The following is a 20,772-nucleotide window of genomic DNA, read 5'->3' as shown; positions in this document are numbered from 1 at the left end:
ATATAAGGACTTTCATTTCTACCCTGGAGAACTTTTACATTCACTTCTCCAGTGTCTGATGAAGGGTGTTTGTGCTCAAAAGCTTGCAATTAAAGACATTTTTTTTTGCAAAAATCTTGTTGGTATAATACAAGATATCATCTCTACTACGAGTCCTAATAGTAGTTGGGCATTTACCTCTACTCTGGGATGTCTCTTTCACAGTCCGTAGGATTTCATTATCAGAATATTTCCCTTGAGAGGAACTAAATTTTCCTTTTAAACTTAATCCCATGCCTCCTTGTTTAACCTCTTTGTCCTGCTGATTCCTCCCCCTTCTTTGAGCTTTATTGTCTTCATATACTTTTAAATTGTCTCATTCTCTCAGCTGTGACTTAGATAAGGACTCCCTAATTTTAAATATATTTTCAGGTATTAGTTGCTCTAGTTAATGTTTATAAAGTTGGTCCTTAATTTCTGTCTGATCGACTCCTTTCCATTAACAGTGTATCTATCCTAAACCAGTGACAATATTTTCCAGGTATAATTTCAGTAGAGTTACGCGGAACGAATTTTATTACCTACCTGAGCCAATGAAGCCCACAGTTGCATTGTAGTGTGAAATAGGAGGAAAAATGCAAACTCTTTTTTATTTAACTTACTCTGCGTGCAGTATCTTTCCTCTTGGGTGAAAACATGATGTTGAGAATCTCTTGTTCCACATATAGTTTTATTCTCCTGGTCACTTTTCAGATCAGTTCAGACCTCTTATCACACTTGAAGTTCTGGAACAGATGTCTGAGACCAGGCTACTTGATGCATTAACCCACAAAGATCCCAAACTCAGTCAAGAAGATCAGGCTATTAATACCTGATGTTGCATTTTAAAGAACAGGAGGATGATTTTTCTAACTGGGATAAAGCTCTAAAGTGACTAAGTTAAGTCTTGAAAACAAGAGAGCACCTGTGTCACTTAAGCACTTCTGAAAAATCTTATCCCTTATCTTTTCAAATTCTTTGCAAGAGAAAATTTAAGTCAGCCAAGCATAGCCAACTCCAGATCTCATTGTAAATTCCATTGTTCAAATTCCACTGCCCAAACTTGTTTGAGCCTTCCAACAATAACAAAAGTGAAACCACAAGCATGAAGGGGATGAGAATACAAATAGTACTTAGGTGGTAGGAGCAGTTCATTTAGGAGTTCAGGTTCTGCTTGTATAAGGCTGTATGTCGCAGTCTCAGAACATGGAATTGTATGAAGAGTTTAGATCAGGGGTGAGCAATCTTCCAGCTACAGGCTGGGTTGACTCACCCTGGGTCAGAAATGGTCAGGTGCTAGAACTCAACTGCTGCCAGTTGTTCCTGTGGTGGCATGTGGGGAGCATCCCACAGCTAGTGCTCTTCCCTGTGGTGGCTTGGGGAGAGTGCTCAGAGCCAAATGCCTCTGAAACTCCATGTCCACAGGTTCTTTGGGCCAAGTTCAGCCAGTGGGGTGTAGGTTGCTGAGCCCTGGCTAAGGCTGTCTTGACAGTACATAAAATATAATTATAATTATATTTTATATTTTTATATGTATGTATTATCTTTATATGTATGTACATGAGTGCATATATTGAATACATACAGATTATATGTGGATATATTATAAATATATAAAATAGATGTTCCTATATCTACATATTTATATATGCAATATAGATATATATTATGCATGTATATAAAAATACACATACAAACATATCTGTCTGTATATATGAATTGCCTAGGGAAAAAAAGCAGCATCTGCCATTGATTCCCTGTATATATGAGTTAGACCAGATTTGGTTTGCAAGAAAGTAAATCGCTACCACAAGACACTTTATGCCAAGTCTAGCCCTAAGCAAGTTTTATATAGCTGTGTTATAAAATCTTCAAAATAGTCTGTTAGCATTTCCAGTAGTTACCTATTAGCTGTAGCAGCTGTATTGTGCAACTATATAATCTTCAAAGAAAAAAGACAAATATTCATTTATTTCCACAAAAGTAGTGTCATTTATGGGTGGAACTCTGTGAGAAACAATCATTCTAACATGCATTGTTGACATTTTTGACAGTTATTGTATGCGTCATATTGGCGTGAATTTTCAGAACAAATTTATTTCTTTAGTATTTGCTCTTGCTATCCTATTGCATACTTAGTAACAGCTTGCTTCAGCTGTTCATGGGTCCACAGATCCTGTGTTGGGTTTTTGGCCTCTAATAATCCTGGAAGTAGAACTAGATCTGTCGATCACAGCAGGGCAAAAATCTTTCCTTCTGTAGAACCAGCCTGTTCACTTCTGGGTCTGCAGCTGGCTTGTGCCTCTTTCTTGCCTATGTTATCAGTATTATTTTTTATTAACTGAAATAACTAGAATTTATTCTTAATCTGAATAAGAAGACTGTCAAAAATACAGTATAACTGCATATTATATGGCATCAGGTTTTGGTTGCACATTCTTTCACTAAGATATAGTATGTGTGCACTTTTATGTAATTGTAACCATGGCAAACTGGTAGACAAAGAAAGGAAAAGGGAAGTATTGCTGCTTATGCTGCCCTTTGTTTATCAAACACATGAATGTGGATTTTTGCTTATTTTTCAGACAGGATATTCCACAGTGTTTACACTATGTCCTCTTGCTGGGTTCTGAACAGAGCCGCGGTTGCAGAAAGATGACCAGCATATAGCACAGCCAATACACCAGACTAGTAATGGCTAATTCCATCAGTCCGCTTTCTAAACCTGGCTGTCTTGGTACCCAACCAGAATTTTCTCCCTCTGCCATGTGAAACTGCAAACTCTCTGCGCAATGAATACATGAGAATCATCTTTCAGATCTGTATACAACCCAGCCCAGAAGCCCTATTCCAGTAATCAAAGTTAACCTCGCAAAAATGATCAAATTGGGGCAAGAAAACACTTGCTGTATAGGTTCATATCCTAAGGAAAGAGCAGGATCCCCGTAAGATTTTGACAAGGGGGATTCAGGTACATCAGATTCTTTATCTCCTCCATCTCCAAATCTGAAAAAAACAAACAGAAGCAAGGAAAATAAGACGCTCTCTTGCCAAAAGATGCAGAAGAATGTATCCATCTCTAGCCCTAAAAGATCTGTGCATTGAAACCCAACCAGAGGAGCAGTTCTATCAAAGATTTTGGTTGCTATAAGAGGAAAAAACCCCAAAAATAAAACACAAGCGCCTTTTTTGTATTCCTCAGAGTTCTCAAGACAGACATGTGCAATTTAGAAACTGTTGTGGAAAGATAAAAAAGCATGAGAACAGACCGATGTCTTCCTGGGAGGAAGTGAAGCAATTGCCCACTTGAACCAAAAAAGTAATAAGAAAATTGAAATAAGTTTTTTGGGTTTTTTTGGTTTTTTTTTTTACCAGAGGGTTTCAAAATCATCCACAGAAAATCATGCTCTTATAAATATATTTATACGTGAACAATCAAAGGAAAGCAACAAAGCAAACTATTAAGCTAAACTATTAAGCAACTTATTAAACATTAAATGGAAAAGATTTCACCAGAGTTTCCTAGGATGAACTGAATGGAGAAGGAAGTTAAATCTGCCATTTTAATTTTTATATATATAAAAATTATATATATTATAATAAATTATAATAAATATATTATTATATATAATAATTTTATATTTTTTATATATATATATAAAAAAAATCAACTTGCTGTTCATCTACTTCAAGATCTCAGGTGAATCCTTTCATGCCTTTTAATTGTCACCTGTTTCAATACCTAGGGAAGAAAATTTCTCATCTTCTGTCTCTTAATGGAATTTCTAACAGGAGGGACCTGTTCTAAATTGAGTTTGAGTTCTTGCTACGGAGCCCAGAGCATGTTCCACAAAGCCATCTCAGTCTCTCAAAGCAGAAATATTTCCTTGGCTCACCTTGGAGATGCCAAACATATCTGGGATGCATAGGTGACACACAAATTCTGTGCTTTGAAGATAGTGTCAGTTATTACAGCTCTTTTATTTAAAGGCAAAAAAATACCCAAATCAGTTCCCAAAGATGAATTCAGTGCAGTATATTCAAAGTATATCATTCTGTTTTGATGAATAAGAACTGTCGTGCACGTTTGCTTTAGTAAAGGTCCAGTGATCCAATTCACCATGCAAAAGAAAACTGGTTTAACAGATGCAATAATAAAGACGCGTGTTCTTGTGTTCTCCAGCCATGTTAGATGTGGATATTGGAAGGATCCCAGTTAATTGAAGGTGTTTCAGAAGGGGATTGCCTTTCTGGCAAAGATTGATGGGTCTGATTCTGCAAAGAGGCCTTTACTGATGGATCTGTGGATTTCTTCTACTGAGGAGTGGGAGCAGGGGGAGGGACTTCATTTAAATAAAGGACATTTTTCTTTCTTTTCTTTTTTTAAGGTAAGTACAGATACCTTTTTATGTCCAGTTACTTCATTTTTGCGTGAACCTGTTGAGGTAACTGTTTATTCCATTGCCATAGTATAGACGGTGGTTGTGGCTAAATAGCCCTTATACTCGAAACCTCTGTTTTAAATTGTTGGTTACTGGAGCTTGTCAGAAAACAGGAGGAGAAATTTTGAATGTTCCAGTTCACAATTTTTTTTTAAATATGTTCGAAACTTTTCAGATCATTAAATGTGCAACAAGCTTGAATGCCTCCTTCTGGGGAGGAAAAAAACAACACATTGTTCTTAACTTATGGATGGTGGTTTTCAAAATAATTTTAAAGTTCAGCCACTTTTGCTGCACCAAATTAAGATCAAAATCTGCATGTCTAGCATTGCCTCTTGCCACCGTCATACTAAAATGAGTCTGTAAGTGTGTGTCTCAACCTAACAGGAAGTAAGAAGGTAAAGGTACTTATGAAGGTATTCACTCTAGCACTACTTCATCTCAAGTGTTTCTGCCTTCTTGTTCTGGAAATGTGGCATCCATGCCTCAGTCTGCTGCTTCATTCTTTTTCCAGCTACCCTGAAAGGTAAAGGGAAGAGACAATGGAAGGCTGAGAGAGAATCCAAGAAATATCAGGACTGAATCTCAAAACAGAAGCTCCAGGTTGGAGAATCAAAATACAGTTTCCTCTTGGATGAATCTGCTTCCACGACTTGCGGCTTCTTTCCCTTGAGCAAATGCTTAAGTGGTTTGTTTGTTTGTTTGTTTGTTTGTTTGTTTAAAGCTGACATTAGTGTCATAGGTTGGGCCCACCCAGGGGATACTCCTTGTCCTACCATCCATTATGAAGAAGGTGAATTTGCCTGCTCCTTTATGTCCCACTTCTCTCAACCAAGAGGAAAAGCGCTCCTGACTTCTGTTTGGGTGAGGGTGTTTCCTCCCCTTCCCCTCTGTTTCCGTGAATATAGGGAAGACATTTCTTTCCCCCCACCCACTTTGCTGTATTTTGGAAAGCTGACTCCTTGAGGGGGACATTTTCATCTTATCTCCATGCCTAATATCCTTGGTGAGCTCTGTAGTACCAGGTCTCCTACAGTATTTTCTCTGTGCCTCCAAAATGACTGTGACCATCTCTGAACAGAAACATTGATTAGTTGGAAATTTATGACATGTTAAAGTTTATATTGCTGGGTTTAGTCATTCCTACTGCTTTAACTACCTGCATGAGTGGATTCCTAGGGGTAAGACTTTCCTTAATAGAAGGGAATATGCTGCTAACCCATCCAGGTAGCTACCATTATGGCCCAGACAGCCATTTAAAGTGTACTTGGCTCAGTTTTGCTTTACCTTCTGCACTTCATATCATGCCATAGTAGCCTATTGGGAGACCTTCCTGCCTCTACTTATATCACTTGAGGCAGACATTATTCTGAGTGTCTCTTGGTAGTTGTTGTATGGGCTAGTACAGCTGCCAGTACCGAATACACAAAGGTTACTTTGGAACTATGTTGCATTAGTAGCTGCCTAGGTGGATCCTGAGCTCTCCGCCCTCCTCAGTTTTTTTTCCCCCAAATTAATTCCTGATCGTTTTGACCTTTGCTCTAGGTTGTGAGCCTTCAGTGAAGAGGCGGTCTAAAATGGTAGAAGAGATTATTCTTGGATATTGGTCTTTTTTGACACCCTTTATAAAAATGAGATCCTGTAAGACTGCTTTAGAGCTAAAATATTTGACCATCTTATGAATAGAAGTCCAGATGATTTTTTTTTTTTTTTAGAAAATATGTATTCATTTAGAAATGTATTCTAGTTTTCCAGAGCCCTTCTCTGTGAACAGTGTTTAGGTTTGATCTGACTTTGAGATGTGTGGGTTGGATTTAAGTGAATATATCAAAATGTGCAAGCCTTCTGCTCTATTGTTATGAGTGAATCTTCATCTGTGTGAAGTTAGGCCTAGTTGCCCTCTGCATAAGAGAGATCCAAGGAGCATATGTATCTACTGTGCCACAGACAAACAACTTCAAGACATTCATCTTGCATTTCCAGTTCTATTTCTGTAATTGCAAAGTATATTTGGAAAGAGAACTTATGAAAAATAAGATATAATTACCTCCCCCTGCCTGCTTTCCCTGAAGCTCTTAGAAAAGATTTGTGTCTGGGATGTCAGATCACCAGCACATGAAGTATGGCGCATTTTGAAATCTTTTAAAAAAATGTAGCATTTGGCTCTAGCTGGGCTCTAGCTTAACTGCTTTGCTTTAGCTTAAATTTAAACTTTTTCAAAATATATTTCCAAAAAATATGGAGAAAGAAATGACTTAGTGTGACTTATTCTTAACAGTTTTTGAGACCAGTTCTTTGTACAGTTAAAGTACCTATCAAACTTGGGAGGGAATCCTATATTCAAAATCATTTTACTGTAGTGTTTGATCTTTTGAGAAATAAGAAATGTTGTCTGAAACGTTGAAGCATAGTACTGAACAGTATAGAAATAAATGAGTTGTGAAGAACAATATTTTTAAATTCAGACTTTTCAAAGTATTTTGGAGATATCTGTAGGGGGAGCCTTACAAACAGATGAAGAACACTTTTTTTGTTTTCCTGATAGCTGCTTCTGGTAGTTGGAATTAAACTAGTTTGGATCAACTTAGTTTCTTAAGTCAGTTAACCATGAAACATTGGTTTTAACTAATGCCTAGTTATGTATTAAATTTACCAGCATACTTAAATCTCTTACATAGCCTCTGGGTTACTGCTTCATGGCTGGTGTGATTTATGTTGAAATGCATTTCAATCTTAGAATATTCTAAAAATAATTGTTCAGATGAGGCTTAAATACATACTTACGTAGTGAGCCATTCTCATTTGGTTCTCTGTCGGATGACTTTAATGTCTTTTTAATGCTATGAATACATATCAAACCACTACTCTGCTTGATCTCTTCTGTAGTTGTGTTCAGTAATATGCTTAATAATCTGCTACTTTTTAGAAAATTGAGCCTCAAGTGTGTGTTTAAAAAAAAAAAAAAAAAAATACAGGACAGTAAGAATAACGTTCATGGTTTAAAGAAAGTTCTGTTTTTCAAACTGTAGTAGTGGCATACCAGCAGATTCAGCATGGTATAAATCGAAAGTGATTTTTTTACAGTGATGGTGTCTTGAAATTAGATTATATCACTCGAGAAGCTTATTTATTATAGGCATCTTTATTTGACTTTCTAAATCCCCTGCCAAGACTTAAATTCATATTGTAGGAATCTCCAGCTTAAACCTTGTTGATCTCAGGAGAGAGAGGCCAAAATATGTGCATTTCTTAATGCTACTAAGAGAGCTGCATTCAAGAAAGCATTTAAATATGTGCAGAACTTTTTTATTGCGAGTTAGGTGCTTGTTTAAAAGCCCTTTCTTAATAGGAGTATTATCCAGAATTGGGGTCTTGGATTGCTATACATAGTACAATAAAGTAATCTGATATGCTTTTCACATCTCATACAAACTATAAAAAGGTTGTTGAGAACTGTTTTAATCATAATGTCTCTTTAGAGACATTGTTAAATTGAAATATTTCTAAGCTTTAAAAAATTACCTTGTTTACAAACCCTTAAAAATAACTTGAAATAACTGTTCATATTTCTCTTTAATAAAATTCATGTTCTGGTTACTATTTTTGTAAATGAAAATGTACTATTAATTTTAAACCAGCATTTTGTAAGGTAACATTACAGTGCTCTGAAGCCTGCAGCCGGACTGCTGTTTCTAGAGTAATGTCTCTTTCTTATGTATTAAATATAATAAATATATTAAAGCAATCGGTTTCTGCTTATATTGTGCATCAGATTTTATCATGTGTTTGGGGTAGGTGATCACTCTTTTTCTTATGATCCCTAAAGTGAAGGACTGTTACAAGAAACCCTGCTCTATGGTTCTAGTTCAGTGATTCTCAACCAGGTTGCCACAGCACCCTGGGATTTCCTGAGATTCTTTAAAGTATGCCATCAATATTAGGTGTGCAAACACCTAAAAATGGTTCACAAGCAAACCCAGAGATCTAAAATAGGAATCCAAAGTGACAAAAAAATTCTGAGATCTCCTTGTAAGAACACTTGCTGTATCACTTTTCTACAGGCAAGAAACCACTATAAGTTGGGAACTGGCATTTTCTGAGAGATGCCTTTAGGCTAAAAAGCTTGAGAACTGCTGTTCTAGTGTCTCATAGTCTTAAATCTTAGCAAAATTTAATGAGACACTCTCACCTCTGAGCCATTCAATTCCTACTCCCCCCCCCCCCCCCTTGTTTAAATGTAACTTCCACCTTCCCACTTTAGCCAGTCAAGGAGACCTGATGGCATAACTGGCACATCTCTTCTTCGCACCTCTATCCCTCTTATCCCTCCCCTCCCTCCCTCCCAGCTGTCTAACTCTACAGTCAGGTCTTAATTTACTTCCCCATTCCCTATCTACTGTTTTCAGTTTGTTCTAACTGTTCCATAAGAGGCTTTGGGAGCCACTTTCTCATAAGGAACAGGAAAATCGGGAGAAAAGCATGTCAACATGGTACTTCAAGAACTAATCTTTGCTGGTATTGAAATGCTTTATCAATGATATGGAGAAAGGAATGTAGCAGAGGATCTTCTCCTTTCCAAAAATCAGTTTTACTCTAAGTAACTGTTTAAAAAAAACACTGTTTCCGTATTTCTTTTCACTTAGAATCTCAGAAATTAACAATAGACAAATGATGTTAACTGCTCATTTACAAACTTGCTCTGACCTCTCTAAGTCAAGCTAGGCTCTTCTTCTTGAGGCCATAATTTTTTAGAAGAAAAGGTTGGACCACTTGTTGAGGGTATGGTTTCTATTTATTTATTAAATAAATGGACATCAGCAAGTGTATGTGTGCATGGCTTTAGGAACAGTGCATGGTTGGACCTTGCTGCAGAGTGATAGGGAAGATTGTATATTGTATTACACCAATAGACAGGCTTGAGGTAGAGAGAAAAATAATGGATATTGAATCCCAAAGACATTTTCTGTCATACTGTACAAATGTTAAGGTATGTTAAATTTAAGCAAGTTCTTAAATGTGTAATGTAATCCAAATTTTTAACATAATCCAGAAAAGGAGACTTTAACCACATATAGATATTATTTGAACAAATACGTTTCTAAAATGTATAATGAAACACATTTGTTCTTGTGATCATAAATTAAGAAATTGCAACTTTAATTGAAACCTTAAGTTCAACTTTTGTTATTTTCAGTCTACTAGTCATGTTATGTTTTAAATTGTAGAACATGACTTGTAGAGAATACAAATCCTGAAAAGAGGGACAGTGTTAATGCAAACCTATTGTTAGTAAATAAAAATTTGATATCTTGGGACTTTGCTTTCCAGAGAACAGCTCAGTTTAATGATGCTTACTTTCTGTTGGAATGAAGTATAGTAGTGTTTAAGTGAACATTTTTGTTGTGGTAGCTGTTTTTAGTAGGGGTGCACTGCTAGAGATTTTTGGGGCCAGTACTGATAGTTGATTTTTAAGGAGGCATATTGGCCAATACCAGTTCGATTTCCGACACCAGCCTTGCAGCTTGAAGAGCAGTGTTCAGCTAGTAAGTTTGTTGTGGTGGAAGGAAAAGGGGGTGGGGGGAGAGGGGCAGATCAAGGCCCCTGCGGTCAGGGAGGGAGTGGGGCTGGTTCTGGGGCAGGCTTTTTTCTTCTTGAGGCCATAATTTTTTAGAAGAAAAGATTGTATTCCAGTTGGGGTTAAGCAGGGCACAGGAACCCCGGGAGGACATGGGGGCTGGGTGTGTGCCCCCAGATTTGCGTGTGGCAGGGCAGCTGCCACTGTGGGCTAGGGCTGTGCTGGGTTCTTCCTGGTGGAGGGCTGGGTTGGGCTGTGCTCGGGGCAGGCCGCCGGGAAGCCTTGGGGGCATTGGGCAGGCAGCAGCGGCACTGTTAGGGGGGGGGGGGGGGGCTGCAGCCACCCCAAAATTCACCGTAGCCCCCTCAACCCCACCTCCCAGCACTGCCGCCACCTGCCCCGAGTGCAGCCCAGCCCCTGCTGGGAAGGGCCCCATGCAGCCCCGGACCCAGCCTGCCTCACCCCATGCAGATCTGGGGGCACATGCCCCCCCATGCCCTCCTGGGATGTGCACAGTGGCAGGAGCCACCCTATGCCCCCAGATGAGCAGTGCCTCAGTCTCCAGCCCACCCTGGCAGGGCAGTTCCAGCCCTACTCCCTCACTGGGGGGCCTTGATGTGCCCCACACACTCCTTCCCTTCCCTGTCCCCCTTCCCCATCTACCACAACAGACTTACCAGCTGCACACAGCTCTCCAAGATGACGGGTTGTGCTCTTTGCTGCCTATGTGCTGTGCTGCAGCTGCGACAATGCATGGGGCATTTATCGGCTAAATTATCAGGTGCATCAGGCTGATTTCCAATACAGTCAATTTTTTAATACCAGTGCCGATCTGATACTGGACTGATGTATTGGTTGCACATCTAGTTTTTAGCGAACTTGAATTTCATGGTTCAAATAAGAGGAAACTTTGAAGGTAAATGTCACTGTGTTATGTAGTTTGTATAGTACATTTTTAACCAACTTAAGTTCCAATTCCTTGGTTAGACAATGAAGAAAGCATCTTCTACAATTAACTGAAGTGTATCAGTAGCTCATTTATGTATATAATAGTAATTTTACCAAGATAAAAATATGTTGTCCAGCTCTTGTGGCTTGGTGGCAGGGAGCATAATTATAAAACATCATGGAATATAGTCTCTTATGTTGGAAAGTCCTGTACTTTCATGGAATCATAGAAGGAATGAGGAAAGACTAATTAGGCCTTGTTTGTCATTCTCTGACTTCACTGTGGTTTTTGATAAATGACATGCTTTCTAGTACTTGGCCTGAAATGGAAGGGAAAATAGCAGGCTTAGCATTAGGAAATCTTGGCTTCTGGTGCCAAGAACTTAATACAATTTACATATTTACAGAAGATTTTAATAGTAATGTTATGTCGTGTACTACTGAAAAGGATATTGTGAAAGTAGAGAGAGAAGTTGAGAACTAAATAAATGGTAAGTAATATGAGCATATGAAATTATGAATGTCTGAAACAGGTGAATCCAGATAAACTATGCATGACCCCGCTAAAGCAAGATGAGTACTCAAACAAATGCTAGTACGTGTTTTGTGTTGTTTTCCTGAATAAAGGTGATACTTTAGCATATGCTTGAAATTTTCCTAATGTGTAGCTATGCTATCTACCAGAGGACAGAGATTGGACAAAACCTTGGATATGTAGCAGATCATGGATATTGGTGTTGAATTGATGACATGCATTATAGTAAATGCAAGCTATTAGCAAAGATTTAAAAAAAACTAATAGTTGAATTAAAATTAGGAATTTTTAAAAGTTCAGAATAGCTAGAAAGTGTTTTTTTTATACTATTTTTTACAAGTGTCATGTATTATAAAATATTACCAGAAAACAGATTTTGTTAGAAGTTTAAGTTTTATAAGAGAAAATGGTTGCCAATGGAGTGGGGTTTTTTTCATTTTAATAACATACCAGAAGTTGATTGATTAATGTTTTAAATGGTTTAAGTTCAAGTTAACATCTATTTTGTTTCCGAATAATTGTCTTTCAAAATTATTTGCTTGTGAATATAAATTTGTAGAGGAAAAAGTATGGTCAGAATTTAGTTATCGCTGTAAAATAAAGGGAAGAGCTAAGAGGCAGTTTCATGGGTAAAGGTACTTTTGCTCTTATTGCCAAAATTGCTCACTTCTGTATTATGATTATGGTAGATAATTTACCTTTTTAAATCTTGTAAAGCTGAGGTTATCTACTGCAGTCACTTTTCATGAAACCTCTTTTCCCAGAAGAAGATACTTGGAGTCCCTTTCTGAGCAAATCTGGTTACCCTTTTCATGATCACATGTTTGTTTATATTGCAGGTTTAGGCAGATAAAATAATGTATATAATTAAAAAAAACCCAAATTATTTATTCTAAAGTGAATATATGTGAGCTAGCTCCCTTTAACTTTGGTCTATAAATTTAGATAGGCTTTCCCACTTTATTTTCACGCCAGTCCTGTTTAAGGATCTTGGTTATTAGACTGTTGCCTTTTTTTTTTAAACCAAAGGTGGTCTTGAATGGTTTAACCTCAAATCATAGTTAACATCTGCAAAACACTCAATACTTTTTTTTGCCCACCACTGTTTTTAGGACACAACAGCCTTTTTTTTTTTTTTCTTTTTCAAGTTATATTGAGTAGAGTTCCATATAACATGTTTTTAAATAGGTTTTTAGCTCCTTATGTGCTGATAATGGTATTTTTTGTACTTCATTTTCATCTGTTAATACAGTTTTTTTTGTTTACTAAATTTTGTATAGAATAAGTTATTTCCTTCGCTACTTTGGAGAGTGTTCCGATTATTCTTAAATTTTGTTGCTAGCAACCAAGACTTCATTTCCACTGAAGAGTGTTTTATGAAGCACCTATGCAAAGAATGTAACAGCACAGTGCAACTGTGTTTATCTGCAGTGAAAGACTGGAAAGATCAGAAAAAAATCATTCCTGGTATCGGACACCAAACTGCTGCTGACCTTACTAGTGGTTACATGGAAGTTTGTGTGCTTTGAAAAAGATGTCATAGGAATGAAACCAAATGTTCCAGTGTGGAAGTGCAAAATTCCACAGTGTGGAAGTTTTTCCTTTGTGTGCATGTATTCATTTATATACATGTTTATGCATCTGTGTAGAATGATAAAATAGATAAATGACCCATGCTGTAACTCAGGGTTTTCCAACTTGAGACCCATGAGCTGAGGGTTTAATTTGATACCCATAGGCTCCTGCCTAGGCATCATTTCTTCCACCAATTCTCTTGGTGCTGCTGGGGTTGCTGGACTCCCCCTCCCTCCTCTGGCTTCCACTTCTTGCTCTTGCTCCTGCCCCTGGGGGTGAAGCAGTCTGTGGGGCCAGGGGAGCCTGGGACCCCCCCTGAGTAGGATGGGAGGCACCTGCATGATATAATACAATGGGGAAGGGTGCTCGTGAAGCATAGCAGGAGGGTGCTCCCATGACAGTTTGGGGGCAGACACGGCCCACATGGGTGCGGTCCCTGGCTGTTTTGAAGTTGGACAGCTCTGTTCTAATCCATGGTGAGTAGCAGTAATTGGTGAGAAATCTCCTTTGATCTTTTTTTCTTACTGCTGTGTAGCCATCTAGTCACATTCATGAGACTCCTATTTTGAGGAATTACAGGGTTGCATTGGACCACTTTATGAGCATTCTCAGAGGGCTTCCTTCCTCCCTCCTTTCCTCCCCCCTCCCTGTGTTCCCCCATGGATTGTTTAACCCTCATCCATTCTCATGAAACTGTAACAGTTCTCATGGGGTAGCTTGTTACCCTGCAGTTTGACATTGTTGGTCTTATGGGGTAACGTATTACCCCACCTGCATGAACAAAATGGAACCAGGACAACAGTATAAATGTACCAAAAGCTATTCATTAAACATACAGATTGTTTGAAAGAGTACTTACGATGATTTGAACCCAAAATATTATTTAACTAGAACTATGAACAAAATCTAAACTTTTTTTAGATTTTCAAAACATGAATGAACAATTTGTTAAGTCTGCAGTTCATGCTGTTTTCAAACTAACAATTACTTCCAAAAACATTTCCTAACCTTTTTAACTAAATACTGCATTCCTCACAAAGCACCAGTGATGTACTGTGGTGCACACAAGCAAATCGCTTACAATCTTTGCGTCATTTCTGGGTTTTGCACTCATCTGTTCTTGGCCAAAAAGCACAACATCCACTAATGCTTGCAGAAGGTTCTACTGAGGTGTGTTGTGACAATTTGTAATTTAGGGCAGTCATACCAGACTTAGATTATGCGTATCCATCATTCTTCATTTTATTTGTTCATCAATCAACTGTTCTCCAAACTCCTGCAAAAAAGCACCGTCTTAAACGTGATCTTTGCTTCCAGTTTGTGTTGTGGCCTAGCCAAATGATGAGGCTGGCAATGGCAGCCACATCGAACATATCGAAAAATAGTGTCATTGGCCACCTGTTTATTTTCCATCTGCAGATGGTGATATGGACTAAGTGGTCAAGGTTATCCCACCCCATCCTTGTTTTTATTGTAGTCATGGATGATGTCCAGCTTTCTTTGCTCTCCACCCACTGACAGGTCATGGTGCATGCTGGACAGCAGCAGCACAACTTTGGACTTCTTTGGAACATAGGCAACTAGGGTGAGTTTTCCATCAAAAGCAAAAATGGATGGAAAAGTTTCCCTTCTTCGATTTGCTTGCATTTTGTGTGGGATATTGGCCTTGTTTTTCCGAATCATACCCATATAGGTCGAATCTTGCTGTAGCAGTCTTTCTGCCACATCAGTACTTTTGAAGAAATTGTCACCCACAATATTCCTTCCTGTCTTGTACCAGGGATGAACCAGTTTTTCAATGACCTGGGTACCAAGATTACCTTGGCGTGGAGCTTCTGGTTGCTTGCCCAGGTAGATGTCTCCAGACAAGGGGAATGATGTTCCTGCATCACAGTACCACCAAATTTTCAAACCGTATTTGGCAGGCTTGCTGGGCATATACTGTCTGAAGGGACAGAGGCCCCTGAACGCAATGAGCTGCTCATCGCCCATCAGGTGTATTCCCGGAATATACCATTTCCTGATCTGCTCCACAAATTGTGTCCAAATAGTACTGAAGGCAGCAAGCTTGTCCACAGCTCTCCTTTCCTCATGTCAGTTTGTTGTCAAATCTCAGGTAGCTGGTGATTTGGCAAAATCATTTTAAACTCATGGTGGCATGCAAGCAAGGACGCCCAGTGCATTGCTCCCACAACTCCTCCAGTTCCTCGTGACCACCATCGTATAGACCACTCAGCAGTAGGAGGCCAGTGTAGGCTTTCAGCTCTGTTTCTTCCAGCTGTTTCCACTCCTTTCTATTTTTAGGAAGGCTATCATTCCACTCCCTCGATCTTCTTTTTGCCTGGTTTTTTTTTTTTTCTTATGATAACAGTCAGGATATCTTGTGAGAGAAACGGGTGGAACCACTATGTCTTTATTACTTTCTCTTGTTGGCCCAGTACTTTCATGGACTATGTTCTTGGCTGTTCTCTGATAATGTATTAGCTATGGAATTTTTCCCCACATTCTGCCACTTTCTTCCTCTAAAGGTGTCATCATCTGTAAGATTTTTTGGGGGTGGTGGCAGCAGCGGTTCTGCTCCACATCCTGCTGTAGCTCTCCTCAGTCTTCCACGGGAGCCCCGGGCTGGTTCTCTTCCTTCTTCCCTGGAAGTGTTGGCATCACTTCTGCTTGTGGCACCAGGTCCTCCACATCTGAGCTAGATGAAGCTTCCATAGACACATGGTCATCTTGATCTGAACAAAGTTAGCATCCTCACTGCCCTGGGATAAGATTTCATCAGTGGATGTCGCTGTCATCCCCGGTTACCTGTGTAAGACAGGCTTCAGCACTGAATATGTTCTGCCTTCTCATCCTGGACTGCAGGAAAAAAAAGAGAATTGATTACTGCATATAAATAACAATCAAAGACAAGCCTGTCCCCCTATGCTGTCACAGAAGCAATTCTGCCCTGCCCTTTGGCAGCTCAGGTAGCACCCTCTCCTCCTGGGCACAGACGCCAGAGACTATCATCCACCCTTTGTAGGCAAGCCAAATGTGGGTGGATGCTGTTTGGAAACCACACATTCAGGGGCTTATTGAGAGCAGGTAAAGCGGCATGGGGGTGTTAAGCCCTCACTGTTGAAGGGGACTCCATAGTGTACACTGTATTGTAGTATGATGTTCTATTTCTTCTCTGTTGTCCCTTTGCTCCTTGTCCTCACTACCAACAAAGGCAGGGGAAACTAGCTTGTATGTTATAAAAGGGGCAGGGGAGGTGGAGTTTTGCCATGAGAAAAAGGGGGTGGTGTATGGCAAAGGGTTTTTTTTTTTTTTGGGGGGGGGGGGGGTGTTGGCAAAGGGCAGGGTATTTTGATGGCCTTGCAGCCTGCAAACGAAGTAGTTAGCAGAAGGGATTACCACATCTTCTGCAAAAGCAGAGCAGAGGATGGTCATCCATTAGTTACCATGGATACCTGAAATGGACATGAATGAGGTGTGAATGAATGCTGACCTTTCAGATGCATCTACCCAAAGTCACCAAACAGGTCTAGGCCTGTCATTTATACAGAAATAGAATTGGGGTAACAACTTATCACAGTGCATTAACATGGGCTTGGGGTAGGTTGTTACCCCATATGGAAAAACACATTCACGCCTGGGTAACATGTTACCCTGGGCAGTTTATCATCCACAGAAAGCAAACTGTTCATGTAAGCTGGCTGTTCTTTGGGGATATTGTGCACTGCGGTGCCAGTGACAATGTCCTAAAACGATTTTTTTTTTTTTAGAATGAATTAACTTTAAGATACTGTACAAAATATGCGTCTGGGCTAGGAAATTACCCCATGGGAACATATGAAAGTTAAATATAAGAAAAGCAAAAGAGATGTCAGACCTCAAGGCATTCTCTCAAATTTTAATCCTTGGCTTCGGAAGGAATGAGTCCTTCCCTTAGCAAGCCCTATTGAGAAACTTCCCAGCAAAATGACATGGGAAATGCTCATCCATCCCATTGTGGTCCATAATATAACTAAAGCAATGCGCTCCTGTCTTTGACCTAATGACATTCATGTTTCCAACATGTTTAAAAGTAAATAGAGGAAGTGCAAGTATCTTTCTCCTCCAGAAACTTTAGTGAAGATGATAGTCTTAAAGGACTCCCACTCTACCCACCTCCCCATAGAGAGTGCAATCCTATTTTGAGCCAATCCTTAAATTGCTTGGGACCAAACTTTTAATTGGGATGTGTATGGTGTATTGGTTTTTATTTTTGCAATAATAGGGACTTCAAGACCTGAATATGCCCTGTAGGTACTACTAAATATTGCTCAGATTATAAGAGCCAGGTATCTTTATTTACCCTCAAAATTAGCTTGTCATTCCTAGTTTTCAACTGAAGTTGAATCTCTTCAAAACCCTGTTTGCAGTGAATGACACAGTCAGTCAGTACATTTACATGTACCATACTTACTGTGCATTAAGTTTAGTACTTGGTTATTTAAATACTACATTGATGTACAGTAAGTGGTGCTACTGTGCAGGAGCACCGGTGCATGGATGTTTTGCAGACGTTAACTGTGCAGTAGCATATTAGCATGGGTTTTTCTCAGCATGCTGCTGTGTAGATGTGTAGAGATGCACCCAGTCAGTCAGTCATGTAAAGACTTAAAGAAAAAAAACCTAAAACATGTTTTGGTCTCTCTGGTATCACATACTGTATTGTCTCAGGGTCAGTTGATTTGTTATTTCTTTTATGGATTGAAGAGGTGCCCAAAGAGGCAAACTGAAAAGTAGATTTAAGAAGCACCAATCAGGTAGGGCAGTTTTCAGTTTACATTTTGTTTTAAATCCCAGAAACCTAGGAATTACATGATGAAAAAAATATATTAAAAAAGGGCAACCTTAAGCCACTATCTTCCCCCCCCCCCCAACCCCTCCCTTTGGTCAGATAATATATTTTTCATTTCTAATTTGTGTTTCCCCTTTGTAGCCTGGTTTTTGTTCCCCATCTTTGTGTTTTAGCATACTGACCTTATTTCTCAGGCTTGCCTTAGTATTCCTCTGGGGGTTTTCTATGAATGTAGCAACAAGGTTTTGGTATAAACAGCTGAAAGTTAGCAGTTTTACCCACTGTACTGGTAATGGCCACTTCAACTTTAGGTGCACGTGCCTGGTGTTATAGTAAATAAATAATATTATTTGAGGGGAGAAGCTAATGCTAGAATATTTAGCATTGCACACTAACATGAAATATATTCTCTTTAATTAGCTAGTGTGAGGGAGAGATGAAGACCAGTATTTTTAATTAATGAATAGCATGCAGACATGAATATAATTATAAAATGTGTGCAAGTGTATATATTCTAATAGCATGAAAATAAGTCAGCATTTTTACCAGCATTCTCAAACTTTAGAAGAGTTGGTTTTTTGGGTTAACTTTTTTTGCATTGAATACACCTTTCTTCAGATGTATATGCGACAGAAAACTTTCAGAACTTCACAGAAGTACCTGTTTCTATAGCAGTAGATGGTCGTAAAATATTTAAAAAGCAAAACTTCAAAAAAAATAGGTGGTGCATAATAACCCACAGAAAGCAGACTGTAAGATCTGTACTAAAGTTTTTCTGCCTTTGCCTGCCACTGCTTGAAAACAAAACTACAAAAAAAAAAAAAAAGGAACAGACAGAAGCATGCACTGGAAGCTGATAGCTGTATATCACGTTTGTGTTGTATATCATGTTTGTGTTGAATCAGCCCAACTATTCTTGGTATTCGGTATAACCGCCCAACTATTCTTGGTATCCAGTATAACATTATTTGAGAGTGGTGGTGCAAGCTGAGTGCCCTGATCCTGAAAACATTTTTATTCATGTATGTATGCAGCTGAACTTTCATTTCTATCCAGGAGAACTTTTACCATCTTCTCTCCAATGCCTGATGAAGGGTGTTCAAACACACTTCATCAGGCATCAGAGAGATGGTAGAAGTTCTCCTGGGTAGAAATTGTTCTGCAGAAATCTAGTTGGTCTAATAAAAGATATCACCTCTACCACAAGCCCCAATTGTATGCAGCTAAGGCGTTTTGTAGAAGAAGGGTATTGTTTCTATACCTTAAACTTTGTACTGGGGGAAGGGTGGTACTTGGAGAAAGGGAGTGTGAGGGAAGGGGGTTGGGTTTTTTTTCTATTTTATAAAATTTGATTTTTTTTTTTCATTGGCCTGAAATGTTAACTTTTGTATTATGTAGCACTGTTTTACATGTGTCACTGGAAAGATGGAATTTTCAAAACTAAACCACCAGCCCTGGCTAACATGTCTGAGCTGCAAGTCTCACTGCTTCCAGTTCCCTTCCAGTGTGTGGCCTTTACTGAAACAAGTGCCTTAAAGGAGGTGTTCCCAAATGTTCAAAAACATTGTTTTATAGCACTTACCCAGTTTTTAATGATTCTGCGCTATTTATTGTGGTTTTGGTACTATAAGGAGACATGACTTGTTAGTTCTGCCGCACCTCTCCTTTGCCACTAGATTTTGCTGTTAGTTTAAAGCTTTTTGCCTTTTGCCTTCTGTTTTGCTGTTCTTTGATTCTTCCTGAATACTGATGCCCTCACAGGGCACTGAGTAATTTAATCTGTTCTTTTTAAATAACTTGACATAGCTTGGTGGTTGTTCTATATAAAATTTGAAGGAATTTGATTAGTTTTCTTTAAGATGCCCTTGAATTCAAGGCAAACCCCATTTTTTTTCTCAACATAAAAAACAATCAAATATTGAATAAGGATGCATCAACTAAGGATTTATCTAGTTAGTGTCTATAGTAGTTTAGTTTCTTATACAAAGAAAGAAAAAAACTCTCTACTTTCTCTAATGAAATTTATTACAAATATAACAGCGCATATCTGTCCTGGTCATTTTCCAAATCCTTTTTTCCCTATTGCTTGACATCTTATAGGCAATGTTTTCTTCTATTGAGCTTATTAGAAATGTACCTTTTTGAGTACACCAGTTTTTGTTTGTACAGAGCTCTATGCCTTTAATAATTCATTTCCTCCTTGCTTGGGAGAGAGAAGCATGATGCATTCATCTAGCTGGTGTCAGAAATTGTTGTCATCCTTCACAAACCATTTCAGATAAAGATTTAAAAATTTGTCTTTAAACAGCTTTTTAAAAAAACATCCATCTGGAATGAGAACCTGTCTGCTTTGTGATCTCCCATGTCGTTGCTTTTTTTTTTTTTTTTTTTTTTTTTTTTTTAACTGTTGACCATGTGTAAGCATCCACTATTATTTTATTTCCTTTTTATTGAGCTTTTAAAAAAAATTGAATTAAAAACATTGGGCACCTTTTAGAAGATGCATTTGGTTTTAAATAGTCTTAAATTCAAAGAAATATGGTAAATTACAAGGACTGTATTTAACATGATTTATATATGCTTTGATCACAGTCTTTTTTATTAATTTGAAAAAACTGTCAGCAGGGGGAGTCAAACCTGCCTGTGAAGAGTAATCGTAATTAGGCAGAAAAGCAAACATTTTTATTTACTAGCTTAAATATATGTGCACACTGGATGACAGTGGCTTAGAATAAGTTTTTGCAAATACTAGGGATGTTTACTTTTATAAATTGGGGGCGGGTTGCTGTATAATCAAAGAAAATATTATGTAACGAAGTTTAATTTACAAAAGTGGTTTACTACTGCT

General features: G+C 38.5%; 1 protein-coding gene across 4 annotated transcripts in view; it reads left to right on the top strand.

The window, feature by feature from the left end:
- The window catches only part of TSC22D1 (TSC22 domain family member 1), a 138,199-nt gene that overhangs the window by 46,763 nt on the left and 70,664 nt on the right, over positions 1-20,772 (top strand). For 2 of the 4 annotated variants that reach the window (XM_014527929.2, XM_025196215.1), the window contains one exon: positions 2,604-3,569. The exons of the other annotated variants lie outside the window; for them this stretch is intronic. In XM_014527929.2, coding sequence (XP_014383415.1) covers positions 2,604-2,688 — 85 coding nt within the window. In that variant the 3' untranslated portion in view covers positions 2,689-3,569. Of the gene's footprint in view, positions 1-2,603; positions 3,570-20,772 lie in introns of those variants that run through there. 4 annotated transcript variants of the gene reach the window in all.

The sequence above is a fragment of the Alligator sinensis genome, unplaced genomic scaffold (genome assembly GCF_000455745.1).
Source record: "Alligator sinensis unplaced genomic scaffold, ASM45574v1 scaffold59_1, whole genome shotgun sequence".
NCBI lineage: Eukaryota > Metazoa > Chordata > Crocodylia > Alligatoridae > Alligator > Alligator sinensis.
The sequence above is the reverse complement of the archived record's forward strand: the minus strand, read 5'-3'. Positions and strand labels throughout refer to the sequence as shown.